Source organism: Budorcas taxicolor, chromosome 7 (genome assembly GCF_023091745.1).
Source record: "Budorcas taxicolor isolate Tak-1 chromosome 7, Takin1.1, whole genome shotgun sequence".
NCBI classification, from domain to species: Eukaryota; Metazoa; Chordata; class Mammalia; order Artiodactyla; family Bovidae; genus Budorcas; species Budorcas taxicolor.
In genome coordinates this window covers 87,606,487-87,633,381 of record NC_068916.1, presented here as the reverse complement: position 1 = coordinate 87,633,381, position 26,895 = coordinate 87,606,487, and the positions used below count along the sequence as shown (strand labels likewise).

Genomic DNA, 26,895 nt, shown 5'->3' with positions numbered 1-26,895 from the left:
CAATGCAGGAGACCCCAGTTTGATTCCTGGGTCAGGAAGATCTGCTGGAGAAGGGATAGGCTAGCCACTCCAGTATTCTTGGGCTTCCCTTGTAACTCAGTTGGTAAAGAATTCACCTGCAATGCGGGAGACCTGGATTCGATCCTTGGGTTGAGAAGATCCCCTGAAGAAGGGAAAGGCTACCCACTGCAGTATTCTGGCCTGGAGAATTCCATGGACTGTATAGTCCATGGGGTCACAAAGAGTCAGACACGACTGAGCAACCTTCACTTCACTTCAGTGAACATTATTATATATATAACATCTTTAGTTTAACAAGATTGTATGCCGTAAATGTTTTCAGAATTGTTCTGTTGAAAGAAAAAAAAAAAAGAAACCTAAGTGGGAAAAACATTTGGCTGAAGTAAAAACAGAAAATCAATACATCAGAGGTTTAGCTCTATGCTCAACTTAATGTTTTCCTGTGGCAGTTTGCTCCAAATTCCCAAAAATAAAATGCCATTAACAAAGTCCTAAACAAAGTAATTTCTATAACCTATATATTAGAAATTCTTTTTCAGATACCTAATAGTGGATACTATAAGATACTGGGCATTTTCCTATCATGTTGAGTGGTTTTGATGATGAAGCTGGTCTCTTAAATAGATGGTCAGTAGGTAAACGTCTTGACCCTCTATTACAGGGGAGAAGATTATTGACTAAAATATTTCAGAATCTACCTTTAAAAGCATAGTTAATCATCTGCTCAAAATAGCACACTGAAAGTTAAACAGCTTCTCTGGCACTTAGTGTAGCTAAACCCAATATTTCCTATTTGTAAATATTTATTTATCCAGAAGGAGACTAGAAATATGGTTTGGAACGTTGCCCCTTATGTAAGTCCAGTGTCTTTTGAACCAGAATTGCTATTTTTGACACCCAAGTTGACTATGATCCACATCACCTCTGACTTAGGAGGCCCCTTTTTAAAAAATACTTGTTTTATTTGGTCTCTGCCGGGTCTTCGTCGTGGCCCGCGGGATCTTTGTTTCGGCAGGCAAACTCTTGGTTCCAGCATGTGGGATCGAGTTCTCCAACCAGGGATCGGACCTGGGCCCCCTGCGTTGGGAGCATGGCGTGTTAACCTCTGGACCAGCAGGGAAGACCCTTCGGGGTCCCTTTGAGTCTCATGTCCCTGGTCTCCCACTTTGTTTCCTCTCTTCCTTTGTGTTCCTGGAATTTTAGGGTGAGATTGGATAGAGAAGGGTTTTCAGAGTCTCAGAGTACGCCCCCGTTCCAAGCAGCAGGTCTGGGTTGTGCTTCAGAGCGTGGGCTCTGGACACACTGCTGGGTTCAAACCATGGCTTAACCAGTTGATAGCTGTTTGCCGTTGGGCAAGTTACGGGATCTTTCTTTTCTTCAGCTTTCTATTTATGTAACCCAAGGATACTCTTAGCACCTCACAGGGTTGTTGTTGTGAGGATGAAAGGTGCTTTATATCCGTGTGTAATAGCCAACACTCTGCGTAGGCACGTGTACTGTTCTGGGTATGTATTGTGGATACGTACATGATGCTTACGTGCATGATGTTGTTAATGCGCTTGGTCATTCATACCATCTAAAATGCTTGCCGTTGTTAATATTGCGTGGTCGTGTTGGTGATGGCTGCCTCGGGAGAGTATGTGGGAGTCTCTGATTCAGATGACTTTTATGCCTCTCTCACACTAATGAAATCATTGCTTAGCGTGTGAAAAACCAAGGCGCGGTATAGTTGAAGAAACTCTAATGGAGACCTCATGACGAGGAACTGCATTTATCTGCTTAATCCGCCTTTGTCCTCATCGCCCATCTGCCTTGTAAATCTTGCAAGGCTGCCGCTTCCCTCAGACCTCATTCCTCATGTGCTCCCTGGCAGATGCGTCCTAACTAAGCTCCCTCACAACAGTCTCACCCTTTAATGCCTCCTTTCTGCTGCCACTCTTGCTTTTTTCTCGACACACAGCTAACGATGCCACTTCCTACTCATAAACAACTTTGGCTGTTCTTTATCTATGGTATAAAGTTTAGTAGAAGTTTAGTATCAAGTCTCCAGTATTAATGTTAGCATGACCCAAGAGACTTGTGTTAGCCAAGCCTACTTTCCCAGCTTCCGAAAACTGCATCCCCTGAAATGACCTATATTTTGCCTTCACAGGAATCCTTATCCTTCTCAAACACAGTCATGACTCTGAGATCTATCATGAATTCCCTCTCTCCAGGAAGCCTGTCTCTGAACCATCTAGTAAAATCCAGTGCACTCTTAATTGCCACCCTTCTACCATTCTTTTTCCTAGGAAAGCATGCAACCCATCTTTTGGTAGAAAGTTCTGTGTGAGTAAATTGTTACTGAAATTCTTCTTGACATAGAGGCAACCCGTGGCAGTAGACACTTGTCAGTGTGGAAGAAAAGATCCAGGGTCTCCGAGTTTTCTTCTTCATTAGGGGGAAGTTCTACTTTATTTGATTCTGCTGCTTACATTTAACTAAGGTAATGTGCTAGGAAATGATTAACAGGTGCAGCAGATGAAAAAAAAGCTTCAATTAGCTCTCTGTTAACAAATTTAGTAGGTGGGCACTTGCATGATTTTCTGATTTTTATATTGTGTGGTTGATAAGCAGTTTCTCTCAGCGGTGTACTTGGACATCACCTTGATGTTTGAAATTACTAAGTTACATGTTACATTTTCAGTTCTTATCCCATGTTCCCTCATAATTTGACTTGTAGTGCCGTTTCTGAACAATTTTAATTTTTCCAGCATAATCTGTCTATGTGTTTTGTGAGGATTTGAAACACAAATAGATGAGTGTTCTGTGTAGTATTAGTCTCTAATTGCACAGAGTTTGCGAGGAGAGTGAGTTCAAGGTGGACTGAGGTTGTCTGAAAGGTATCATGAGAGCCCTGGGCCTTAGCTGATCCTTAAAAATGAATTTTGAGTTAAACAGGAAGTCAAACACTGCCAGTTACTGACCTGCTAGAGCAAAGACTCAGATGTATTCAGAGGATGGTAAGCTTGGCCGTGGCCATTGGACGTTAGGTTAGATACACAGGGCAGGTCAAACTGTGTCCCCCTCTGAGAGCCAAGCCAGGGCACTGACCCACTAGAGTTAAGTGTGATCTGAAAAAGGAGCCTGAGAGAAGCGGCACTGGAGAAAGATTTTTTTATATAGAACATCTTGGGAGTGTTTATTAGCTTTATTATCACACATATGCATGGAAGTTTGCACACAGCTTCAAGGAGCAATCTTCCTGCAGCCCATCATTGTAAGGCCTGCTGAAAAACCCTTCAACTAGAGACCAGGAACCCCAAACAGCAGGTTATGGGAAGACCTAGTCAGATGGCAGTGAAAGCTTAATGTAGAATGGTGGCAGTGAAAATGGAAAGAGGCCTTTTTGAAGAAAAATTGACAAGATTTGGTAACTAATTGGATATGGAGTTGAAAGAGGCGGGGGGAATAGTCGAAGATGATGACTTGAGTGACTACAGAAAAGATAGTGCTGATGAAAAAGATTAACCTTGGTCCATGAGAACTAGTTTCTGTTTTGTGCTGATTAGTTTTATATGCTTGTATTTATAATTTAAAGTCTAGGAGGAAAAAAATGAAGTGAAAAGACTCATAATGTCTAAACATCCAAATAGGAGAAAGTTTCCAAACTTCGGGCTCAAAGAGAGTTCCACATTCAGTTGAGCTCTGTGAAACAAGGCAAAGTGTCCTCCTCACAACATCATAAGCCAGAAATATGTTCTTTGGATTTACAACTTCTTAAAATAGGAGTCAATTAAAAGAAAAAAAAAGTAGAGCAAGTGTTTTCAAGTTAACTGGAGAGAAAAAAATTTTTTTCTGCTAACACCACATTTGAAGTTCTATATATTTACACTAGTTTTAATATGAGTGTTTAGAAATTTGTAACCCAGCGAGGTGGATTCTGTTATCCTTGATACAGATTGTATTGTGAATGCTCAAATTGTTTTATGTGAAACAATATTTTTCATCAAATGAAACTATAAAACAGGCAAACTCTAAAGTTGGTCTGCTCTTCATTTCTTATAATCTGTAATCAGGAAATCCATTCACTCGTGCTTTATAATTTTTGTGCTTTTAAGTGGTCAGGGGAATGTGACATCTGCATGCAGCCCCATCCAAATTGATCATCGTCCCAGGCAGAGGGTAATTTTCAAACGTAGCATGAAGAGAGGTGGAATCTATATCTCAGAAGTTTATTGAAGGATAGCATTTCCCACCTCCCGACCCTGACTTTGAAAGAGACCGTTCTGTTGGGTGAATTTATCTTAAGGTAAGACAGCAGCCTCAACAGAAGGCCACAGCACCCGGAGTGAGGAGGAGGCCACAGTTTCCGAGCCGGTTTAAATGCAGGCTCTTCTTAGCAGTAAACCACACGAATGTATTCATCATTGATTTTCAAATGATAGGTTTCTATATCGCTGGTTTAGGATCCACAGCCTCACATTCCTGAATCTATATTATGCCAAAAGAATAACAACTTGGTGGCTGGAAACAGAAATGGTTATTATATGGCTCCAAAATGCTAGCTGGCACAATATGCTAAAAACAGCAGAAATTCACCGGTAAAAGGCAGAATTTATTTGTTCTCAAAAATAACTTTTATGCTCTAAAAATATGAATTTAAGAAGTGTCATCGTGGTTCAAAATATTTTACCTTCAGTATGTAAACACCTTAAAATATGTGACTAATCTTCTAAAATGGCATAATTTCCGAACAAGAGGAAATATTCCAAGAGGAAAAATAGAATGCTTTTCAAATCTTTTTTTTTTTAAGTTTTAAGTAATTTATTAGGTGAAAACCTAAAATATATGTTTGCTTTTTATCTCCACCCCCCGCCCCCCACCTACGCTGCCCCAAATCATTGTTTAAAATGTGGGCAAAAGGCTTTGTTGGAATTTCTCAGAATTCACTCTAGAAAAAAAAATTTTTTCTTAATAAAAAAAAAGCTTTTCTCAGAGGCTTCGTGCAGCATTTCCATTTTCGCACACTGGCCCAGTGCTCGTCATATCACAGGACAACACATTTCATAAAGCGGTTTTACTTCCTTTTAGCAAAATAACTCCTCCATGCAAACCAGTATCGGCATCTACCAAGCCCGGGTTTTACTTTCTTCTGATCTGTTCAAGCTTCATTGCACTGCTTAACTGACTTTTTTTTCCCCCTTTCTTTTGAAATTACCCAGCTAATTTTCCATTTGATTGTTTATTTAAACCAGATCTCACACAGGCTTAATAGGTAAGTGACATAGGCATTCAGCGTATCCGTCAGTCTGAGCTTCGGCTGACAGGAAAGAAGAGTGCAAACTTTGTCTCGGTTTTCTCACTCCGTTTTTATCCCATGGAATCTATTAATTAAAACCAAAGCCCTAGCGTAGTCACAATAATGATTCAGTAAGACACATTAAATATAAAAGTCCTCTGAGCATTCTGTTTTATCAAATGTCTTTCTATGTGAACATACCCTTTGTATTTCTCCTAGCCAAAAAAGGTAAATGTGTTTGTTTCTTGTAATCACTTTTGCCACAGAAAACTGTCCAAATTAATTGTGCAAATGTCTTCTTGGCTTTTGGCATTGTTAGTTGGCTTTAGAGAATATAGCTAATTTTCTTGAAGTTTTATTACAGAAGAGCAGCTTATATACAAATTCAACCAACATTTCTTAAGCAGCTACTTTATACTTGATACGTTTTGCCAGGAGGGGGTTGTTTGTTTTATTTTGTGGGGTTTTTCCTCTAGTAAGGTGGAGAATGTTATGCATAATCCAATTGACAGATTTAATCTTGTAGTTATTTGTTATACATTCAGCCTGTTTATTCATGCATAAAATAAGGCAAGTAAAAGGAAAGGGATATGAAGAACCAGTATGCTGTAAACATTATTAAAGTTGTGTGTGCATGCTCAGTCATGTCCGACTCTGCAACCCCAAGTACTGTAGCCTGCCAGGCTCCTCTGTCCATGGGATTCCACAAGCAAGAATACTGGAGTGGGGTGCCATGCCCTCCTCCGGGGGATCTTCCTGACCCAGGGATCGAAACCTCTCCTGCATCTCCTGCATTGGTGGGCAGATTCTTTACCACTGAGCTACTTGGAAAGCCAAAACAGTGTACCTCAAATAGATTCTAATTCAAAAGATGTGCCCAAAAATATCTCCTGAAATATACTAGGGCTTTGCCTTCCTAATTCCTCCCCGTAGCTCGGGTCATCACAGAAATTTCCAGACTGGATCACACTATCAGGCCTTCCTAAAATATCCCAATGCTAGTAGACTTCTCTGTCCCCTTAAGGGCCCGTGTTCCCTCTGCTCTGCAGGCTTCAGGGGTCTGCATTTCCACCATTTAAAACCAAGACACGTAGCCTGGAATTCACAGGCTAACCTCCAGTGGGCTCCACAGCCCAGCCCTCCATATTCCTTCAGAATCTCTGCTCCTTCCCTCATGGGTTCCCTTCTCACCAGGATCCTCACAGAGCCTCTGGCCGTCCTCTATAAATCGCCACCGTGGCCCTCTCCTAGTGCCCGGTCACAAGGCCAGAGATCTTTTTGTCTCCTCTGTTTTTTCAGGACCCACGTCAGTTCTTGCCTCTCCCGTGAGTCTTGTTCGGATAATCTCTTCCCTGCTGGGAACCCAGTAGCCCTTCATCTGGATTCCTCCGTGGCACCTCACCCCAGGCTGCCCCGTCTTGGTGTGTGCCTCTCGTACACGTCCATATCGGATTGCGACAGAGGACTGCAAGGGCCTTGGAGGACCGGGGCCTTGTCTCTGCTGCCCCACAGCGTAGCACACAGTTATCATTCGTCCTGGGGTCATAGGGGCTGGGGTTTTGCCATAATGATAATGACGACAGCAACAACGGGGTTTGACTGTCTCCTTTAGAGAGCTCCAGAAAACAGCTGTCTGGGTTTCCAGCAAGGGCTGTTGAATTGGCCTGGGTGGTTTCTCCGATCCTCCAGTCAGAGGCGGTGGAGGAAACAGGGTCTTCCGGTTCAGCTCAGGTTGCATCGGCGGCCTCTGCACCTCTGCCGGTCACGGGCCAGTGTATTTTGAGTTCTGAGAAATGGACACCTTCAGATAGCCGTTTGTCTGCTAGTGGGAGGGGGAGAACTAAGCATCGGAGACCCAAGAAGACCCTTTCAGGACAGTTCCCACTCGCTGGCTACTCCTGTGCCCTGGGCATCGGCCCTTTAGTGGAGGCCTCACCCCCTCCTTTCAGCTCCTGAGAAGGAGTCCTGCTTTCTGAAGTTCTCCGTGAGCAAGAGAGCAGGGCTTCAGGTTCGTCCACTGAGCCTCGCGAGCCATCGGGAGAAATCGCTCAGAGAAAAGGGGAACTGAAGAGCGAAGCGTGTGAGAGGCTGCTACGCCTCCCACATGTCCTAGAAACTATAGCCTCGCTGGTGTGTCCTTTCCTCGCTTTAAGGACACACAGACACACAAAATAAAACCCAAATCGTTGAACCGAAAGAGTGAGTCATGCCAGCCAGGCCTCCGCTGAGCTAGTCAATTAAAGTTCAAGACCAATTCAGTGCTTTTCTTAGGCCCTGAAGACTGTCTGACTTTCGTCCCAACTTTTTTCTAAGAGAAAAAATAGACAAATAAAAGTATATGCTGGCTTCCGGACAAGTTGATGTCTCTTAGGTTTCTTCTCATTAGGAGTTTTTAATCTTCCTTCAGCGGCATATTAAAGAACTGATTGGGTTGCTCCTGAGGAGGTTGTCAGTCATCCTGTGAACTTTCCATGTACGTTACTGTTTCATCCTGTCAATGCTTTCTTCATCGTATCATGTAGTGTATGCTCTAGAAACATTTTGTGAGTCCGGATTTTTTTTTCCTGAGTGCTCTCATTGTTTTCTTTTAACAGGGAATGGGTATGGCAATCCCCGAAACTCACCAGGTCTGCTGGTCTCACCTGGTAACTTGAACAAGAATATGCAAGCGAAATCTCCTCCCCCCATGAATTTAGGGATGAATAACCGTAAACCAGACCTCCGAGTGCTTATTCCACCAGGCAGCAAGAATACGATGCCATCAGTGGTAATGTGAAATTCCATGTTAAATAAATGTTGATAATGTTTTGTATACGTTTTGCTGTTTTTGTATTTGTCTGACTTGATGGGTTACTTGCATGTTCCCAGAAAATCAACATGTCAGTGCTGTTGCTGCAGCCCTGTTTGGATTTAGCTATTATTTCTGGTAACTGGTTTGCTTTTCCCTTTTCCATGGGAAAAAAAAAAAAAGAACCAACATCTAATAAACTCCATTATCGGGCTGCTGTTCTGGGGCAAAGAAAACATTCCCTTTTAAGGCCCCCAATTTATAATTAGGAAAAAAAATCATTACCTAGTACTCTGCTTATGGGATGTATGATTTGACCATTGGTAGAACCAAACTCACAGAGTGAGGTATTTCATAAGATTTTTACAGGATTGAACTAAATAAGTATGCTCTTAAGGTGCTGACAGTGAAAAATCTTTTTCATAATTTCTAAATGAACTCTCTCCCGTTAATTGGCATTTCTTCTCTTAGGTATATTGCAGTGATAATGTTTAATACATCACATGCCTGTGCAGTGCCTCAGTTCTCCTTTCCAAATATGTGTTTAATGCCAGTAATTACCTCTCAAAAACAAATTGCCTTAAAATTCTAGGCAATTGAGAACAAAGGTTATATTTACCATCAAAAAAAAGTTGTGGCACTTATAAGAATAAATATGAAATATAAATAATATCCCTGGAAGCTATCATTTTTCCTTCTCCTGGGTCTGAAGGACTAAGGTGAAGATAATCTTGTGGGCCCAAATTCAACAACAAAGAGACTTACATCCGTGTTCTCCAAATTAGCTTTGCTTAAGAGCGAGAGAACATTTAAAACCAAGATTCAGTAGACAAATTTAGATCATTCTGCAAACACGTTTTTTTTTTCTTTCTCTGCTCTGTGGCAAGCTTCAGGGTAAAACGGTCCTGCAAGCTGATTAGTTTATTATGGCACAGTGCAGATTAATTTTTAATATCAACCCCCCAAAATTCACATAATATGCAACATTCCCTTTGGAAAAGGCTGGGTCTAATAAATAAAACCTCCCACAGGCCATCACCAAGCAGTTTGGGCCAACGCATGGCAGGCTGTCTCTATCAGCAGATTGATTCCAAGTGCCTTAAAACTGATGCTTTCCCAGGGATTCCATGAGCTGTGGGTCAGGTCTCTGTCAGTGCTAGCCAGGTGCAGTTGCCCCCTTCCTCCAGCAAGTGCACTTTCAAAGTACCATCTTTTTTTTTTTTCCTCAAAATGTGGTGGTGAAATAATAAAGGTTGAAACCCTGACCTGTGCTGAAAATTGGATAGATTGTCTTCACGTTGGAGACAAACAGCTCATTAAAGAAAACAAAGAATATCTTTGTAAGGAGTTGTCTTTAGAGTCTGAGTTTTAAAGCTGTTTAAACTGTCATGCCTGTCAGAAGATGCTTTTCCTTTTGTTGAAAAGATTTTGCCCAAGTACAAATATTTACAGACACTAATTAATAAAACTCCTTCCCCATGCTCTCAGTCTGAGGATGTCGACCTGCTCTTGGTAAGTGGTGAGGGCGCATCCCTTCAGTGCTACGTCCAAGGAAAAACCCAAAGCAACTGTTAGGTGGAGAGGTGGCAGCAGTAACATGGAGAGATTTGGAGAGTCAGTGTGTGTCAACATTGATTATTTAGAAATAATTTCAAGTATCACTTACAGGTGAAATACCAGATTATCTATTTTTCTGTTTTACCCTCTGTAAGTGAAGGGCCATGTTTTCAGTGTATTTTTGGATTTAATTTACAGTACAATTGTAACAAACAAATGTCCTCAGTTATTTAAAGCCACAAAAATACTTATTTTTCTAAGAATTAAATTCTCACGATATTTAAGTGTATAGAATATTTAATCTCCTTGCTCTGAGGAATTAAATATACACGTTAGCTGTTTTGCCATCTAGTTTGAGGGAAGTTTTAGAAGAATCTGAAAAAAAAAGTGGTCAGAGCACCACCTGCTGGTCATAACATGGCATGACCCCTCTACCCATCTGCTCTGCTATATATACAACTGAACATAAAAACCACCGTGGTTGATTTTAATTTTTTTTTCAATTTGCATTTGAATAAAAACTGAAACAATGGAAGTACAGTATACATATTTCATCAGTTTTCAACATAGTCTGTTTTTACCCATAATAAAGCTATGGTACTTGTTACTAGTTCAGTTGCCTAGGAGATACTGATGTAATGGGTTACTATGGCAACAGCTGGTGTCTTGAAGGATTGTAAATGATAGGGTTGGCAGAGTTCATAGAGACACATGTTAAATGATTAATTTCATGAGATTTGTACCAACTTATCGCTTTATGTGCAAAACTAATACTGAAATCTAGTGTTTTTAAGTTTTAAAAAAATCTATTCCATAATATCTTTTTATTTACTTTAAAAGAATCAAAGGATAAATAACTCCCAGTCTGCTCAGTCATTGGCTACCCCAGTGGTTTCCGTAGCAACGCCTACTTTACCAGGACAAGGGATGGGAGGATATCCGTCAGCCATTTCAACAACATATGGTACCGGTGAGTAGTTTTGCCATGTTCAAATAATACATTAAATACTTTCTATTAAAAAGCAAAATGAAAATGATATTACCTATTAGTCTGTTAGGAAGCTTTATTTAATACCTGTGGTGTTCAGATCATTCTACCATTACCTATTCATTACTAAGACAAAGTGAATATCCACATGATTCTTTCTTAGTGACCAAAAGTTTTGTTAACCCAACCTGAATTCAACATAGAAGAACAATTTCAAGGAAAATGAGCTGTTATTTATTTATTTTTTTTATGTAACACTGAAGCTGAAGCTCCAGTACTTTGGCCAGAGCTAACTCATTGGAAAAGACCCAGATGCTGGGAAAGATGGGAGGGCTGGAGGAGAAAGCGGGGACAGAGGATGAGATGATTGGATGGCATCACCAATTCAATGGACATGAGTTTGAGCAAACTCTAGTAGACAGTGAAGGACAGGGAAGCCTGGCATGTTGCAATCCATGGGATCACAGAGTCGGACACAACTTGGTGACTGAACAATAGAAAGCTCACTTTCTCAGGATTGTTTAAAAAATGTTTCTAGATCATCAAATACTAGATACCTGCCTGTGATGCCAGATCATAGTTCTAATAAACTGAAATTGCTTTCTGTACTATGTTGAAGTTTTCATGGAATACTTAATTTTTGGTGCATAGTATATATCTCTTTTGAATTAAAATTGTCCCTAATGTTTTATCTCCCTCCCTGCCCAAATTTTTTTAAAGTGTATCATTCAATAATAGAATATTTTAAAGATTGAAAATGATCATCCTGTTCTCCATTTGGTAACTTCCAAATTAATTCTTTTGCCTTCTTCTCTCGTCTTTGCTCTAGAGTACTCTCTGAGTAGTGCAGACCTGTCATCTCTCTCTGGCTTTAACACCGCCAGCGCTCTTCATCTTGGGTCAGTAACTGGCTGGCAACAACAGCACCTACACAACATGCCACCGTCTGCCCTCAGCCAGCTGGGGTAAGCAATATTACTTCTTTCGTAACACACTTTCATAAATGCATTTTTAAAGTGACAAATGGCAACCTCTAAGTTTGTGCTCTAATGTCCCTTTAGAGGATGTGAGTTTCTGTTCGATCAAAATCTGAAAGTAATTATCAGGTTAATATCTTTCACATGGCTTAAATATCACTTTCTTTCTTTATGAGGAGGGGGAGTTCTGTGATAATAGGGCATTTTATTTTCCTGTTGTTTTAGGCTGTATTTGTTTCCACTGCTCTCAGTGGTAAAGTTCTCTTCAGTTAAGCTTTCACATAGTTAACATGGGACAGAAGAAGACATTTACAGTTATTAGTTCTTTGAATTTTTGCACTATTTGAGAGTCTTTTTTGCTTCGCATAAACCACATAGTTCTTAATGTGATTAGCATAGTTAGCCTATTACTCAGAGGGTCACCTATTCCACTGATATACAGACTTCATATATTCATAATATACTCATAATGTAGTTGTGTATTCGTAGATATTGTATGAATATACATATATGTATATGTACACACACACGCTAATTATTTAAATTGGGGTATAAAAATAGTTTCCATTGTTTTCTGAAGTCAGACGGTGTCTGTTTTCTGCCCCCTTGTGGTACTTTTGAGATATGTCTATATTGTAGAAGTAACTCCTGTCATTTATCAATGGAAAGGTTCAAATCTTAAAAAGCCCTAAATTCACAAATAATACTGCTTATAAAACCATTAGTTTTATCTTTAAGTTTAAAATATGAACCAAAGACTTGACTTTCAGTTTAAGAACTCCAAAACTACAGTTAATCTTCAAAAGAAAATACAAGGAGGATATAAAATATTTAAAGATAACCCACTTCTATATGTTAGAAAAATGCTATTTGTTTACCCCACTTTTACCCTTCTGCTGAGTCATTTGGTTAAAATAGTTAGCTAGTTCTATGTTCATATTCTAAGGAGACAATGAGAATAAAATCCTGATTAGAATAAAAATTACTGATTGATATCAGAGCTTCTCTTACCCCTCTCCAGCCCCACTAGCTTTCACATGCTTATGTGCATTTTCCTCACTAATCACTATTGTTGAAACTCTAACCTAAAAATAAAATAAATTCTCTTGACACTGTTGCTCTGCTTCCTTGAAAGATTAACTTTGAAGATATATCACATATTGATCAAGAACACAATATCTCTTTTTAGGATAACATTTAAATTTTGCTAGAAATGTTTAACTATCCAAATAGACATGTATTGCAATAACTTTTTCAGGTAATTGCCACTAAGTACATCGTACCAACAGACATTCTTAAAATCATACACACGGCACTTTATTTCTATGGTTCAGCAGTAAATCCACCGTTTATTGCTTTTTGTCAAAAGTAAAGGTCCCCGTTCCTGTTTTTCACAAAATTCATCCATTATAGGACTAGCTCTCCTTAGAGATTATGTGTCAAAAGTCATATTATTTTTTCTTTTGTTTTCAGTAACACCTGACAATTTGCATTTTTACATAGAAAATACATGGATTTATGTATTTTAACTACCCTACAATTTTTTAATTCACTTCTGGGAAGAGAATTTTATTTTATTTTATTCTACATGGGAAGAATCTAATTCTCTGCTGCCCTTAATAGCAGCTTCAGTAAATGAGAAAGAAGGGACAGCCCTGGACTAGTGAGGAACTGAATTACAGCAGTCAAGGATGGGGCATTTTGTTTAGTTCCGGTTGCTTCCAACACCAATTCTCATGGTGCACGAGTTGACTCTGGATTTAGTCTATGTGTTTTTATTGCACTTAATCACTTCCCTTATCCCTCAAATAGATACCCCTTCCAGGCCTTCTAATTTTGGCCTGCCTGCCTTTCTTCTCTCCTCCCTTCCTTCCTTCCTTCCTTCCTTCCTTCCTTCCTTCCTCTAACCCCCCCACCAACACACTCATACACACACACAGAGTAGTTTTCAAACGGAGATTCCTTCAGATGGATTAGCCTATGCTCACATAATTAAATCTTAAACTCAAAAAGAAAAAAATCCCAAGTTACAATATTTATGTAAAAGAAATTATATGAGCTACCTTTATTCCTTACAATGTCAGTCACTTTTTGAAAAATTGATATTTTCCCAAGCCAAACTAGTCTCAAATACTTGTGTGGTGAATTCACATTCTTTCCAGTAGATACAGTGTTCAAAGCAGAGTAAAATATCTTTCAGCCCACCAAAGCAGATATTCCCCACAGCCCAAGAGGGTCACCACGATTCTTTCTCAGACTTCAACTGTGAAAGAGATCTTCGTATTTTGCTCATGGAAATACCTTTAAATCCTCAAAACTATATTGTTAGCACTCTCTAGTATCTGATTTTATCTAAGCAAGTTGGAAATCAGCATAAACTGACCAGATACAGGGGATAGAGCAGACTAGAAGGAACTTGCCATCAAGGGTTAGCAAAAGTCATCCTCATACTAATATTTGAGAAAATGACCCTCAAATGTTTTGGTGTTTTTCTCCTACCACCTAACAAAAAGACAACCTATCTTCTAGAAGCATGTCCATCATCATGCTTTATCATTGTGGGTATTCAGTACACACTGAGAGATGACTTTAAGACGATTTTTAAAGGGTTAGGTTAAATACAGTTGGATAGTCTTAATTTCCAGGCAGGGGCAGTAAGAAATTTGAACAAAGCTGTCCAGTCATGTTTCATTTCTGAACACCATGGGGAAGGTAGGTGTTTTCCCAGCTGGAAGGAAGGCCTCTCCAGTAGCTGGAATCCTACAGCAGGGCTGGATGTGGGAACTTGCGTATCTGGCTTCTGTCTCCCACGCACCTCCTCATCACCCACACATAGGAAGTATCTCAAAGTTATCTGTATCTGTATCAAAACTGCGTTCTCAAGAACAAGTAGACCAACATGCTTATCTCTGAGTCTAGTATAGCTAAGTGATGTTCAATTCAGTTCAGTCCCTCAGTCATGTCCGACTCTTTGTGACCCCATGGACTGTAGCACACCAGGCTTCCCTGTCCATCACCAACTCTTGGAGGCTCCCCAGACTCATGTCCATCGAGTCAGTGATGCCATCCAACCATCTAATCCTCTGTCATCTCCTTCTCTTCGCGCCTTCAATCTTTCCCAGCATCAGGGTTTTTCCCAGTGAGTCATGGCCAAAGTATTGGAGTTTCAGCTTCAGCATCAATCCTTCCAATGAATATTCAGGACTGATTTCCTTTAGGATGGACTGGTTGGATCTCCTTGCAGACCAAGGGACTCTCAAGAGTCTCCTCCAACCCCATAGTCTAAAAGCATCAATTCTTTGGTGTTCAGCTTCTTTATAGTCCAACTCTCACATCCATACATGACTACTGGAAAAGCCATAGCTTTGACTAGACGGACTTTTGTTGACAAAGTAATGTCTCTGCTTTTTAATATGCTGTCTAGCTTGGTCATAGCTTTTCTTACAAGGAACAGGCGTCTTTTAATTTCATGGCTGCAGTCACCATCTGCAGTGATTTTGGAGCCCAAAAAAATAAAGTCTCTCACTGTTTCCATTATTTCCCCATCTATTTGCCATGAAGTGATGGGACCACATGCCATGATCTTAGTTTTCTGAATGTTGAGTTTTAAGCCAACTTTTTCACTCTCCTCTTTTACCTTTATTAAGAGGCTCTTTAGTTCTTCTTTACTTTCTGCTATAAGGGTGGTGTCATCTGCATATCTGAGGTTATTGATATTTCTCCCAGCAGTCTTGATTCCAGCTTGTGCTTCATCCAGCCTGGCATTTCACATGATGTACTCTGCATATAAGTTAGATAAGCAGGGTGACAATATACAGCCTTGATGTACTCATTAAATGATGTTAATGTTCCTTTTTCTTTTCAAGAACATACTTCTTTGATAATGGAGACTAGGCAATTAAACATCATTCTGTTCTGAATCCCATTGCACAGTATAATGAAGCTGAACCTAAGATATCATTTATAATTCATTACTGTGAATTCAGTGTCCCCAGAACTGCTCAAAATGCTTCATAAATGCTTTCAGTGTCAAATGAAATGCCACCAACTAAGTTTATCTTATCTTGGGGACTAGCCTGTTTGTTTGAAGAAAAGGATAAACAATAAGTATTGTATCTTTTTTGAGGAAGAGATATAGCAAAATCTCTACAAGCCAGCTGACTTTGGGAGAAGAGTGAATTAGTAGAAAAAGAAGCTTCCAAAAGCTGTGTTAAAGAAATATCATTTCAATTATGTTTTGCTCAGTCTGTTGAGATTAACTGCTTATACTGGTTCAACTTACCAAATATTGTTTTCTAATTTTTCATGTCACCCTGCCTGTGAAGACACAATCTAAATGTCAGAGGGCAGACAAAAGTATTTATTGATATGCCACTTTATTTTCAGACACCTAATTGACATTCATCATTAAACAGTTGTGTGACTCATAGTAGAAGCATTTAATTAAATTTTAGTGAAATAGTCTTTCTCATCCAGAGCCAGGAAAATTCTTTCTTCCAGAAATCAAAAGATGATTTCCTCTCACATCAAAATGAATCATTAAGTAACTCTGAACCAAGATAAAATAGTTCACCACTATGGATCCTTTTGAAATACAGGCTCTCTCCCCTCATTTCAATATCTTCTTTATTTAAAGATTATTTAATTAAAACCCTTAGAGAATTAGTATACTAACAGTATAGAATAAAAGCAAGAAATAAATAAAAGTATAAACAGGTGATTGAAAATGACACTCCATGTGGTATCTTGATACAAATGCTGAGACTGCTTTGATTCTGTAAGATTATAAAAGCAAAGGAAAGCAAGCCTTATTAAGGAAACAAACAATTCTCCTTTATGTTATTCTCAACATTAGCTCATCTGTTAATAAGAGTAGGAAAGTAATTCTTTGCCAGTAGGTGGTGCTTTTGTATAAAACATCACTCAAAGATAAGCTCATTTCTAATTTTGTATCTCTTTATAACTTGAACCTGAATTGCATCTCCGAAAACCAAGCCCCAAGTTATTGCTCTTTTTCCTCTGAAATATATACCCATTTTCTCACTGCTTACAATGACAGTTTTAGTACTGAATACCATCTGATTCTCTTCATTGGAAAGTGACATAGTTACGTGCATGCATAGGTGGGTTTGCTCTCCTTTGTTTTAAATAGGTGTGTCTGTATGGACTATTCTTTACCTCAACTCTCCTCTGAAAAAGAGATGTCTGCTCCGTGTTGACAATATGGGCTACTAACACTGACTCTAGCCGTTAATGTCAGTCCACTTAGAACATAAGAACAATACAAGCATCTTAAAATTGATGTCAGCAGTATTACTATAGTTTATACTGATCAAAGTCATTGTGATTGCTAGTCTATACCTAAAGCCTTAATGCTTTTCCCTTCACAACCTCAAGTATCAAATTCTCCCACATTTTGGAAGAAGGGCAAGTTATGCTGTCCTGAAATTAAGGGGGATTAAGGGTTATAAACACCATAAAACCACAGTAAATCCTTCTTTACAACATGCATCAACTAATGACAATAATAAATTAGAGGAGTGGTCTCCTTAGTATCTTTAGCAGGGAGAGCCTAGCAATAGTTTTATTCAGGTAGTTGTGTGTAGTATTTTCATCCCATGTAACTGAGAAAACATGAAGAAAGTCAGATTCTCTTAACAGTTTTAGTGGGGTAGGAAGTCTGAGTGTTTTTACGCCAGTACTGAAAATTTCCTTCCCCATTTTTCCCCCTCCCAAGCTTTTCATCAGAAATGGTTATGGGTAGCATTTTATGGATTCTATTTATTTGAAATTTGAATTCTCTTCACTTTTTCTGAAGACTAGGCAACTTAATGTGTGTATTAAAATGAGGGAAACATTTATATCCCTAGTAAGCAATTTACAGTAATTTTCAAACACAGGTATTACTAAATCAAAGAAGTCTTAATTCAGAACCTAAACCCTGTATCGTTAACTCTTGGATGATATTTTGGAACTAGCCTGGGGAGAAATTCTAGAGACATAGAAAATGCTTTTTCCAGGGTGTCTTGTTAAGAGCTTCCTGAAGCTGTAACCTGTACATTTAGGGAGACTAGAGGTATCATTCAGAGGCCTGGACCAGTTAAACGTGGTCATTATTACCAGGCAAATCAACAAAAGCATCCCAATCGCTCGAAGAAGGCGATGCCCCCAAGTGCTTTCAAGCACCTGGCTCTCCTCCCCTGGGCATGCTCTGATGTCGCTGCAAATCTTTAAGCTGATGTTTTATGTAATTGTGAGTTCCTGGGGGCTCCAGGCCTCCTCAATCTGTAACTGGGTTTCCTTTCCTCCTACAGAGCTTGCACTAGCACTCATTTATCTCAGAGTTCAAATCTCTCCCTGCCTTCTACTCAAAGCCTCAACATCAAGTCAGAACCTGTTTCTCCTCCTAGAGACCGTACCACCACCCCTTCGAGATACCCACAACACACGCGCCACGAGGCGGGGAGATCTCCTGTTGACAGCTTGAGCAGCTGTAGCAGTTCCTATGACGGCAGCGACCGAGAGGATCACCGGAACGAATTCCACTCCCCCATTGGACTCACCAGACCTTCGCCGGACGAAAGGGAAAGTCCCTCAGTCAAGCGCATGCGACTCTCTGAAGGATGGGCAACATGATCAGATTATTACTTAATAGTTTTTTTTTTTTTCTTGCAGTGTGTGTGTGTGCTATACCTTAATGGGGAAGGGGGGTCGATATGCATTATATGTGCTGTGTGTGGAAAAAAAAAAAGTCAGGTACTCTGTTTTGTAAAAGTACTTTTAAATTGCCTCAGTGATACAGTATAAAGATAAACAGAAATGCTGAGATAAGCTTAGCACTTGAGTTGTACAACAGAACACTTGTACAAAATAGATTTTAAGGCTAACTTCTTTTCACTGTTGTGCTCCTTTGCAAAATGTATGTTACAATAGATAGTGTCATGTTGCAGGTTCAACGTTATTTACATGTAAATAGACAAAAGGAAACATTTGCCAAAAGCGGCAGATCTTTACTGAAAGAGAGAGCAGCTGTTATGCAACATATAGAAAAGTGTATAGATGTTTTTGGACAGACCCGGCAAAGGGTGGCCACGGTTAAACGTTAGGAACACACCAGGTCACCTAATACCCACCCCGAGAACGCTCACAAACCTGCAGGCACATCCTTGACGTATGGCACTCATGAAACAAGGACCGATGACCATTAAAAGAGGACCATACCTATTTTTAAAAAACGTGGAGTTTGAGGGCTAACGTATTTAATTAAATAAATAAATAAATCTGGGTCTGCATCTCTTATTAAATAAAAATATAAAAATATGTACATTACATTTTGCTTATTTTCATATAAAAGGTAAGACAGAGTTTGCAAAGCATTTGTGGCTTTTTGTAGTTTACTTAAGCCAAAATGTGTTTTTTTCCCCCTTGATAGCTTCGCTAATATTTTAAAACAGTCCTGTAAAAAAACCAAAAAGGACTTTTTGTATAGAAAGCACTACCCTACCCAAGCCATGAGGAACTCCATGCTTTGCTAACCAAGATAACTGTTTTCTCTTTGTAGAAGTTTTGTTTTTGAAATGTGTATTTCTAATTATATAAAATATTAAGAATCTTTTAAAAATCTGTGAAATTAACATGCTTGTGTATAGCTTTCTAATATATATAATATTATGGTAATAGCAGAAGTTTTGTTATCTTAATAGCGGGAGGGGGGTATATTTGTGCAGTTGCACATTTGAGTAACTATTTTCTTTCTGTTTTCTTTGACTCTGCATACATTTTATAAGTTCAAGGTCAGCTGTCAAAAGGATAACCTGTGGGATTAGAACATATCACATTGCAACACCCTAAATTGTTTTTAATCCATTAGCAATCTATTGGGTCAACTGACTTCCATTGTATATACTAATTAGTTTCTTTCATGCTATTTTTTGTTTTTGTTTTTGCATTTTTATCAAATGCAGGGCCCCTTTCTGATCTCACCATTTCACCAAGCATCTTGGAATTCAGTAAGTGAATAAATACCCTAAACTTGCCCATATCCTAAATTTTCTGGTTGGTTTTCAGCCTAGAATTTGATAATGCTTTTAAGAAATATGCCCAGAATAGAGAGCTGTGTCGGGGCACGTGTCCTGCCAATATAGCCCTAGAAACAAGTGATATGGAGTTTGCTTGATGCATGAGTTATAAATTCCCACAGAAGAAAAATGTGAAAGACTGGGTGCTAGATAAGAAGGAAGCAGGAAAAGGGATAGTTGCTTCGTCATCCGTTTTTAATTATTTTAACTGACCCTCCACAATCTTGTCAGCAATATAGGACTGTTGAACAATCCCGATGTGTCAGGACCCCCAAATGTCACTTCTGCATAAAGCATGTATGTCATCTATTTTTTCTTCAATAAAGAGATTTAATAGCCATTTCAAGAAATCCCATTAAAGAACCTCTCTATGTCCCTTTTTTTTTAATAATGATGACTCTTGTCTAATATTCGTCTATAAGGGATTAATTTTCAGACCCTTTAAAAAGTGAGTGCCATAAAAAAAAAAGTTGATATATATTGTTTAAAAGAGATTTCAGTCTAGGAATGATTTTTCCTTCTCTTGGAATGTGAAGATCTGTCGATTCATCTCCAATCGTACACACTGACATGCACAGCAAAGAAGATGAGACAGTAAGACTGACACTCTATACCAGGTGTAGGGCATTTCTGATCCATTGTTTTCTTTTTCTTGCATAGTTGCTATGTGTTTCTCCTTGTAAAAGGCTGCCACTGGGTGGCAAAAGCCAAGAGACCTTACTAACGAGGCTATATTTTTCTTAACTTGATCTGAAATCCACAATTAGACCACAATGCACCTTTGGTTGTATCCATAGAGGATGCTAGCCTGCCTTGTACTAACGTTTTTATATACTAAATCAAACAAGAAAAACTCTATCAACCATTTCATCTATCCCACTCCTCAAGGTATCCATGAAACACAAAAGAAAAACATTTATGCAGAGGAAAAACAGAAGGTCATCCCTAAAAACACACACATTCACACGCAGGGGGAAAAACTAAGGAAAATCATTCTTCTCACCATAGACTTGATCCCATTCATAACAATCCATCCTTACAACTTGATGTGTATAAAATATGCAAACGTCACAAATGTTTTTTGTCATTTCAGAACACTTTATCAATAACTTACCACTGGGTGGGAAAGGGTCACTATGTGAAAATATGAAAAAATAGCCATATTAATTTTTTTTACCTGCAATTTGCCTCAGCAACAAAGAAAAAGTGATTTTCTAAATGCTGAAGATAAAGTAAGCTAAAGTACCAGCAGAAGCCTTGGCTATTCATAGCAGGTCTGACAGTAGTTTTATAAGAACATGGAAAGAACAGAATCACTTGAGAATGGATGCCAGTCATCTCTTGTTCCCACCACTGAATTCATAGAAAGTGGTGGCAAGACAGCAAAGGGATAATCTGAGAATATTTTAAAGATGATTTAATGAGAAGAAGCACAATTTTGATTGTGATGAGTCACTTTCTGTAAACATCACTATCTTTGCCCTTATCTGTAATTTACCATTTGTTGTATTTGCAAAGCTAGTATGGTTTTGGGTTTTTATCATGGTAAATCCTTTGTATTCAGGAGTTTAGGGCAGAGCCCTGAGGGAGTATTATTTTACATAACCCATCCTAGAGCAACATTTTAGGCAACATTCTTCATTGCAAGTAAAAGAACCATAAGTGGCATTTTACACAGCTTACAAGTATTGTCATATCTAGTCCTATTTTAGAAGATTTTTTGGTAATATTAAGCTTAAATACTGATAACACTGATGCAATATCTGCGAGCTGCACAACCTGTATGCATTGGTGCATGGAGGGCTGTTCATTTCAACCTTTTTTAAAATTGTGTTTTTTAGTAAAATGGCTTATTTTTTCCCAAAGGTGGAATTTAGCATTTTATAATGATGAATATAAAAATACCTGTCATCCTCAGATCATTTTAAAGTTAACTAAAGATTTTTTAAAATTCCAATACACTTTTTAAAAGAATGTCTGCCCTCTCACACTTTTATGTATTTATTTTTCCTACATACCCATCTTTTAATTTAGAGATAGCATTTTTTTCACCCCCTTTATCCTCGTGTTTGTTTTTCCAGAGAGTAAATGCTTTGTATTTCTTTCTTTCAAAAAAAAAAAAAGAAGTTTTTTTTTTTTAAAGAAGCAGCCACTTGAACCCTCAATAAAGGCTGTTGCCTAAGCATGGCATACTTCATCTGTTCCCGTTCGTGCCATCTGCTGTGATGTCGTCACATATATGGCGTTAATTTCCTGCCACTCCAGATCTTTTGAAGATTGATGGAATACTGGTGTCTGTTAGAATGCTTCAGACTACAAGATGTAATTAAAGGCTTTCCTTAATATGTTTTAACCAAAGATGTGGAGCAATCCAGGCCACATATCTTCTACATTAAATTTGTCCGTTTTGGTTATTTCCACAATCGAGTATTGCATTTTGCCTTCCCTGTTCATACCTCAAATTGATCCATACCTCAGTTTAATTCAGAGAGGTCAGCTAAGAGACGGATCCCATTGTGGTTTGAATGCAGAACCAGTGTTCTCTTTGAACGAAGCCGCCCTGGGTCACTGTAGGCATAGGACTTGGATTGCTTCAGATGGTTTGCTGTATCATTTTTCTTCTTTTTCTTTTTCTGGGGACTTGTTTCCATTAAATGACAGTGATTAAAATAGCTTGTAAATGAGGGCATACAAGCATTTGCAACAAATATTCAAATAGAGGCTCACAGCGGCATAAGCTGGACTTTGTCGCCACTAGATGACAAGATGTTATAACTAAGTTAAACTACATCTGTGTATCTCAAGGGACTTAATTCAGCTGTCTGTAGTGAATAAAAGTGGGGAATTTTCAAAAGTTTCTCCTGCTGGAAATAAGGTATAATTTGTATTTTGCAGACAATTCAGTAAAGTTACTGGCTTTCTTAGTGATGCAGTGTCTGTGGTGCATTTTTTTTTAATGTTTTGCTGTTGAAATGTATTCCACTTTCCCTTGTTTTCTTAAAGCAGCTTTTCCCACAAGCACAAGTGAGCTTTCTAGTCTTCAACTCAAAATACTCAAAAGCCAGGGCATTTGTATTTTGCAGGGACGGAGAATGTGAATTGGATCTCTGCTCTTGGGGTTATGTAGGTATACACCTAGTGTGGGAAGTTCGGGTTTCTCATCAAGTGATTCAACTCGTTATCAAATCAGTCCCATGATGATGTTTGATAAATTACTTCAATACATATGCAGACTTTTCCAAAAGTCATTGTGCAAGGCAACCCCATGTTTAATGCACTTCCAGACTTGTTTTTCTTCATCAGAAAAGTGTTTTTAACCCAAAGCGGTTGAAACATAGGCGTCTATCTCAGTATTTGAGAGAATTAGTGGATCCATCCATTTTTAGAAACCATAAAGTATCTCCATTGGCGAAACTTAATTATAATTTCTACAGGAAATGTCCTTAGATCAACATAGAGATTAATTTAGGAACTGAAAAGGAAGTCAGGGAGGCACTGGCCAGCAAACTCGAGAACTGTTCTCTTCATCCATTGTCAGCAAACGTTTATTAAGCAACTATTAATATGTAATCTGGGGCTTCCCAGGGGGCTCACCTGGGTAAAGAACCTGCTTGTAGCGCAGGAGATGCAAGAGACCATAGGTTCAATTCCTGAGTTGGGACGATCCGCTGGAGAAGGGCATGGCAACCCACCCTGGTATTCTTGCCTGGGAAATTAAGTGGACAGAGGAGCCTGGCAGGCTACAGTCCATTGGATTGCATAAAGTCAGGCACAACTGAACAACTCAGCACAGCACAGCACACGCGTAACTCATGTGGCAGATTCCAGGATGAATGAAGATTAGCTCTTGCTCTTAATAAACTTAGAACCTAATAGGAGATTAAAAGACAAAAAATGGGTAGGGTGGGAGGAAGGCCCGGATGGAGAAGGACAGGGTGGCTTTGTGGGCCCAAGACCTCTGCAGTCCCACATGGCCCTCCACTTTGCTTCTGTGGCCACCATCTGGATAATCTTTCAGTTTTGTAAGTGAAGTCATTTAGGACGATAGAGCATGGGTGTGAGCAGAGGCGATTCGCAGAGACAAACATGGAAAGTTTGAATTGTAGTAGCTTGAGAGGCACTTGGTCCTTGCTCTTTAAGAAAGGACATTTTCACTTTGCAGTGAGCCCTGGGAATTACTGGATGAGAGCGACCTACAAGGAGGAAATAGCAGGGACCACAGCACAGGGATGGGAGAGCAGGAGATAAGTTTGCAGGAATGGTGGCCCACCCTGTTTATAGTATCTGTACGTGTTGGAGGAGGTTGTGGAGAGGTCACAACAACTAGTTGATCAGAGAGGTGGACTCGGGCAGCTCCTCACCCCCTCCCCTGTCCCTGGAAGGTACATTCTGCCCACAGTGGGGGCTGTTTTCAAGAATCCAGCCTTGAGAGAGCAAGGTGGTGTTGAGATCATCTGGACAGTACATTGATGAACCCAGTTAAGGCCTCTAACCTTTTAAGGGAATTCCCTGGTGATCTAGTGGTTAGGACTCAGTGCTTTCCCTGCCACGGTTCCAGTGTCATTCCCTGGTCAGGGAACTAAGATCACACAAGCCGCACGGCCAAAAAAAAAAAAACCCCTTTGAAGGTTCTGGTGGGCGGGTGCAGAGATTCACTTGTATTGCAGCCACCCAAGACAAGCCTGCTATGTAAGTTTCTTTACTTAGTAAACTTGCCACCCACCCGTCTGAAGTGGCCCGCCTCTTTCTTTGCTCTCTCCTTCCCCTCTGTGTACAGAGGCAGGCAGGCTCCCACAACACTGCAAGAGTTGATTGGGTGTCCAATTATACAATTGCAATTTTAAGAAGTCTGGGATTTTAGAAATGAAAGATTACAAGAGATGGAATTGTTAAAGTAGAGCAAATGATCAGGTTTATGGTAGGAGTGATGATGGATAAGGAATTTATAGTTTCATGCTTAAATGCTGAGGAGCCCAGTAATGTTCAAATTGGATAAGGAGAAGTCATTGCTTTGCCAGGAAGGTAATTAATTCAAGTTTCCAGCCTGTGGAGTTTGAGTGATATCCAAGAAGAATATGAGAATTTTGTAGATATAGACTTGATCTCAGTTAATCTGAAAGTAAAGTTTCGGATGCTACTAACAGGGAGGTGATGGTGAAGGCTACGCCTTTGAATGAGTGTCAAGGGGAAGGGCAAGGGAGAGGGGAGAAGTAGGCTTGGAAGGGAATGTTGCAGAGGAGAGACCTACAGAGAAGGGACAAGGTCAAGAAATGTAGTTAGAAGGAAAACCCAAGAGTGCTCTCAAGGCAAGAAGAGGTTTCAAGAAAAGAAAAATCAGCGTTCGACAGTGTCCAGTGCTTTATTGGGGTCCCAGAGGAAGAAAATCAAGGAAGGGTGATATCTGAGAATAACTCAATAAAGTGGTTTGGGAGAGAGGAGAGACCACAAGAACTGGCCTAGCAGATGTGAGATTTTTGTTACCAAGTCCAAGCTTGCTCTGCTCGCCAAACAACAAGCCAATGAATCCGACAGACAAGGGGTTGAGGCAAGGAAGAGACTGTAATAAGCGAGCTGGCTGACCCAGAAGATGGCAGGCTAGCGCCTTGAAAAAACCATCTTCTGAGGGTCTGGATGCCAGGTTCTTTTATAGATCAGAGATGAGGGAGGTAAGGAAGCAAAGTAAAAAGGCCTTTAATTTTACAAGCATCTAGAATGGAAACCTCAGGCAGGGGCTGTGTTAATTTCTCCCTTCCTGCCATCTACAGGTGGACAGGCTTCTGACAAAGGCAATTTAGTGCAACAGGCAGGCAGAGGGGCAGGATTCTCTGAGGCGAGCCATCCTGTATGACTATAATAACAAAAGCAATGAAAAGCAAGTCAAAGAAGCCTGGAGTCAGAATTGGCTTCTCCTCTGCAACAATTTCTGGCAGCAAGCATAAACTAATCTACGATATTTGTGGTTAAGAGAGCGGACATGAAGGGCTAGCAGGGTAAGGATCAAGGGAAAGGCCAGGTGGAAATTGTCTGTGTCTGTAGACTGGAAGAGACCTAAGGGAGCAGAACACAAACATGAACCTCCCTAGCCAAAGCCTGGAGGATCACTCTTTGTGTCCCATGGGTCCAATTTGGATGTGGTCATTTTATTTCAATGATGTTTGGGAGTCTGGATTGAATAGAGTTACTGAATTTGATACATGAAATCAACCTAAAACAGAGCATCTGAGTTTTCACTTTGTGAATTGAGGAAGTCCTTTTTCCATTTTGTTTACATATTTTTACAGTCTCTTTTCTACATGTTATCCTTACAGACAGACTCCGAAGCAAGATCCAGGGATGGGAGAGGAAAGTCAAGCTCACTTCCCCACTGTGTGTCTCCCTTGACTTCCCACTGTGTCTATTTGATATCTCCATCATCAAAAATAAGGCTATTCTTTTAACCTCGCCTCTTCTAGGTACAGTCTCTTTTCTGGGGGACCTCTGCCTGAGAGTTATGTCGTGGTCCAGGCGCGGGTTGGAAAAGAATTTCCAGACATGAGACAGAATGAGAGGGAAGTAAAGTTTATTAGAGTGAGAGACACTGTTAGAACAGCAGGCCAGCTCCAGGGAGAACCAACACTGAACAGGGGTCCTTAGTCCACTTTCATTCCCTGGATACAAGGAGCAGGATCAGGTCTTGCGGGTCATTTGCTGATTGGATGAGGCATGTATACTGGATGCGGGGAAAGTAGGGCAAATACCTTCTCCCTATGGGGTAAGGAGGGCAGACAGGTTATACTGTTCCATTAATAGTTACAGCATGGGGGAGGGAAGGACCATAAGGGTCTGGTTTTTCCATCCCTGCATTCCAAGACCCTCCTTGGTTTTATCTGCTCTTTCATCCTTGGGTCACCACAACTGATAGTCAGGAAAACAAGTAGGAAAATGTTCATATTTTCTGGCTGTAAAGTGGTTTCTAGTTTTAGCAATGGCCTTACCAGATCCTTAGCTCCATCACACCCCCGGTCTTGATCAGCTTACACTTGGCGAAGAACCTCAGCTCTAAAGCAACCATCTCTAGCAGCCAGTCTCTGCTCTAGGCCAAATAGAAATCTTAGTCCCCTTTGAATCTAGTAACTGGAACAAAGGTCAGGCTGAAAGATAGGAACATCTGTCCTAAGGAGAACATCTGTCCTAAGGAGTCTTGCCCTCGAGCACCAGTGCAGTTT

The 26,895-nt window shown here is 39.8% G+C and overlaps 1 protein-coding gene across 4 annotated transcripts in view; it reads left to right on the top strand.

The window, feature by feature from the left end:
• Window positions 1-22,619, top strand: part of MEF2C (myocyte enhancer factor 2C) — a 177,412-nt gene extending 154,793 nt beyond the window's left edge. For 2 of the 4 annotated variants that reach the window (XM_052644071.1, XM_052644070.1), the window contains exons 8-11: window positions 7,897-8,069; window positions 10,488-10,617; window positions 11,465-11,600; window positions 18,023-22,619. In XM_052644071.1, the coding sequence (XP_052500031.1) occupies window positions 7,897-8,069; window positions 10,488-10,617; window positions 11,465-11,600; window positions 18,023-18,248 (665 nt within the window). In that variant the 3' untranslated portion in view covers window positions 18,249-22,619. Of the gene's footprint in view, window positions 1-7,896; window positions 8,070-10,487; window positions 10,618-11,464; window positions 11,601-17,926 lie in introns of all 4 variants that reach the window. The other 2 variants (XM_052644069.1, XM_052644068.1) reach the window with 1 other exon arrangement.
• The last annotated feature ends 4,276 nt before the right edge of the window (window positions 22,620-26,895 follow it).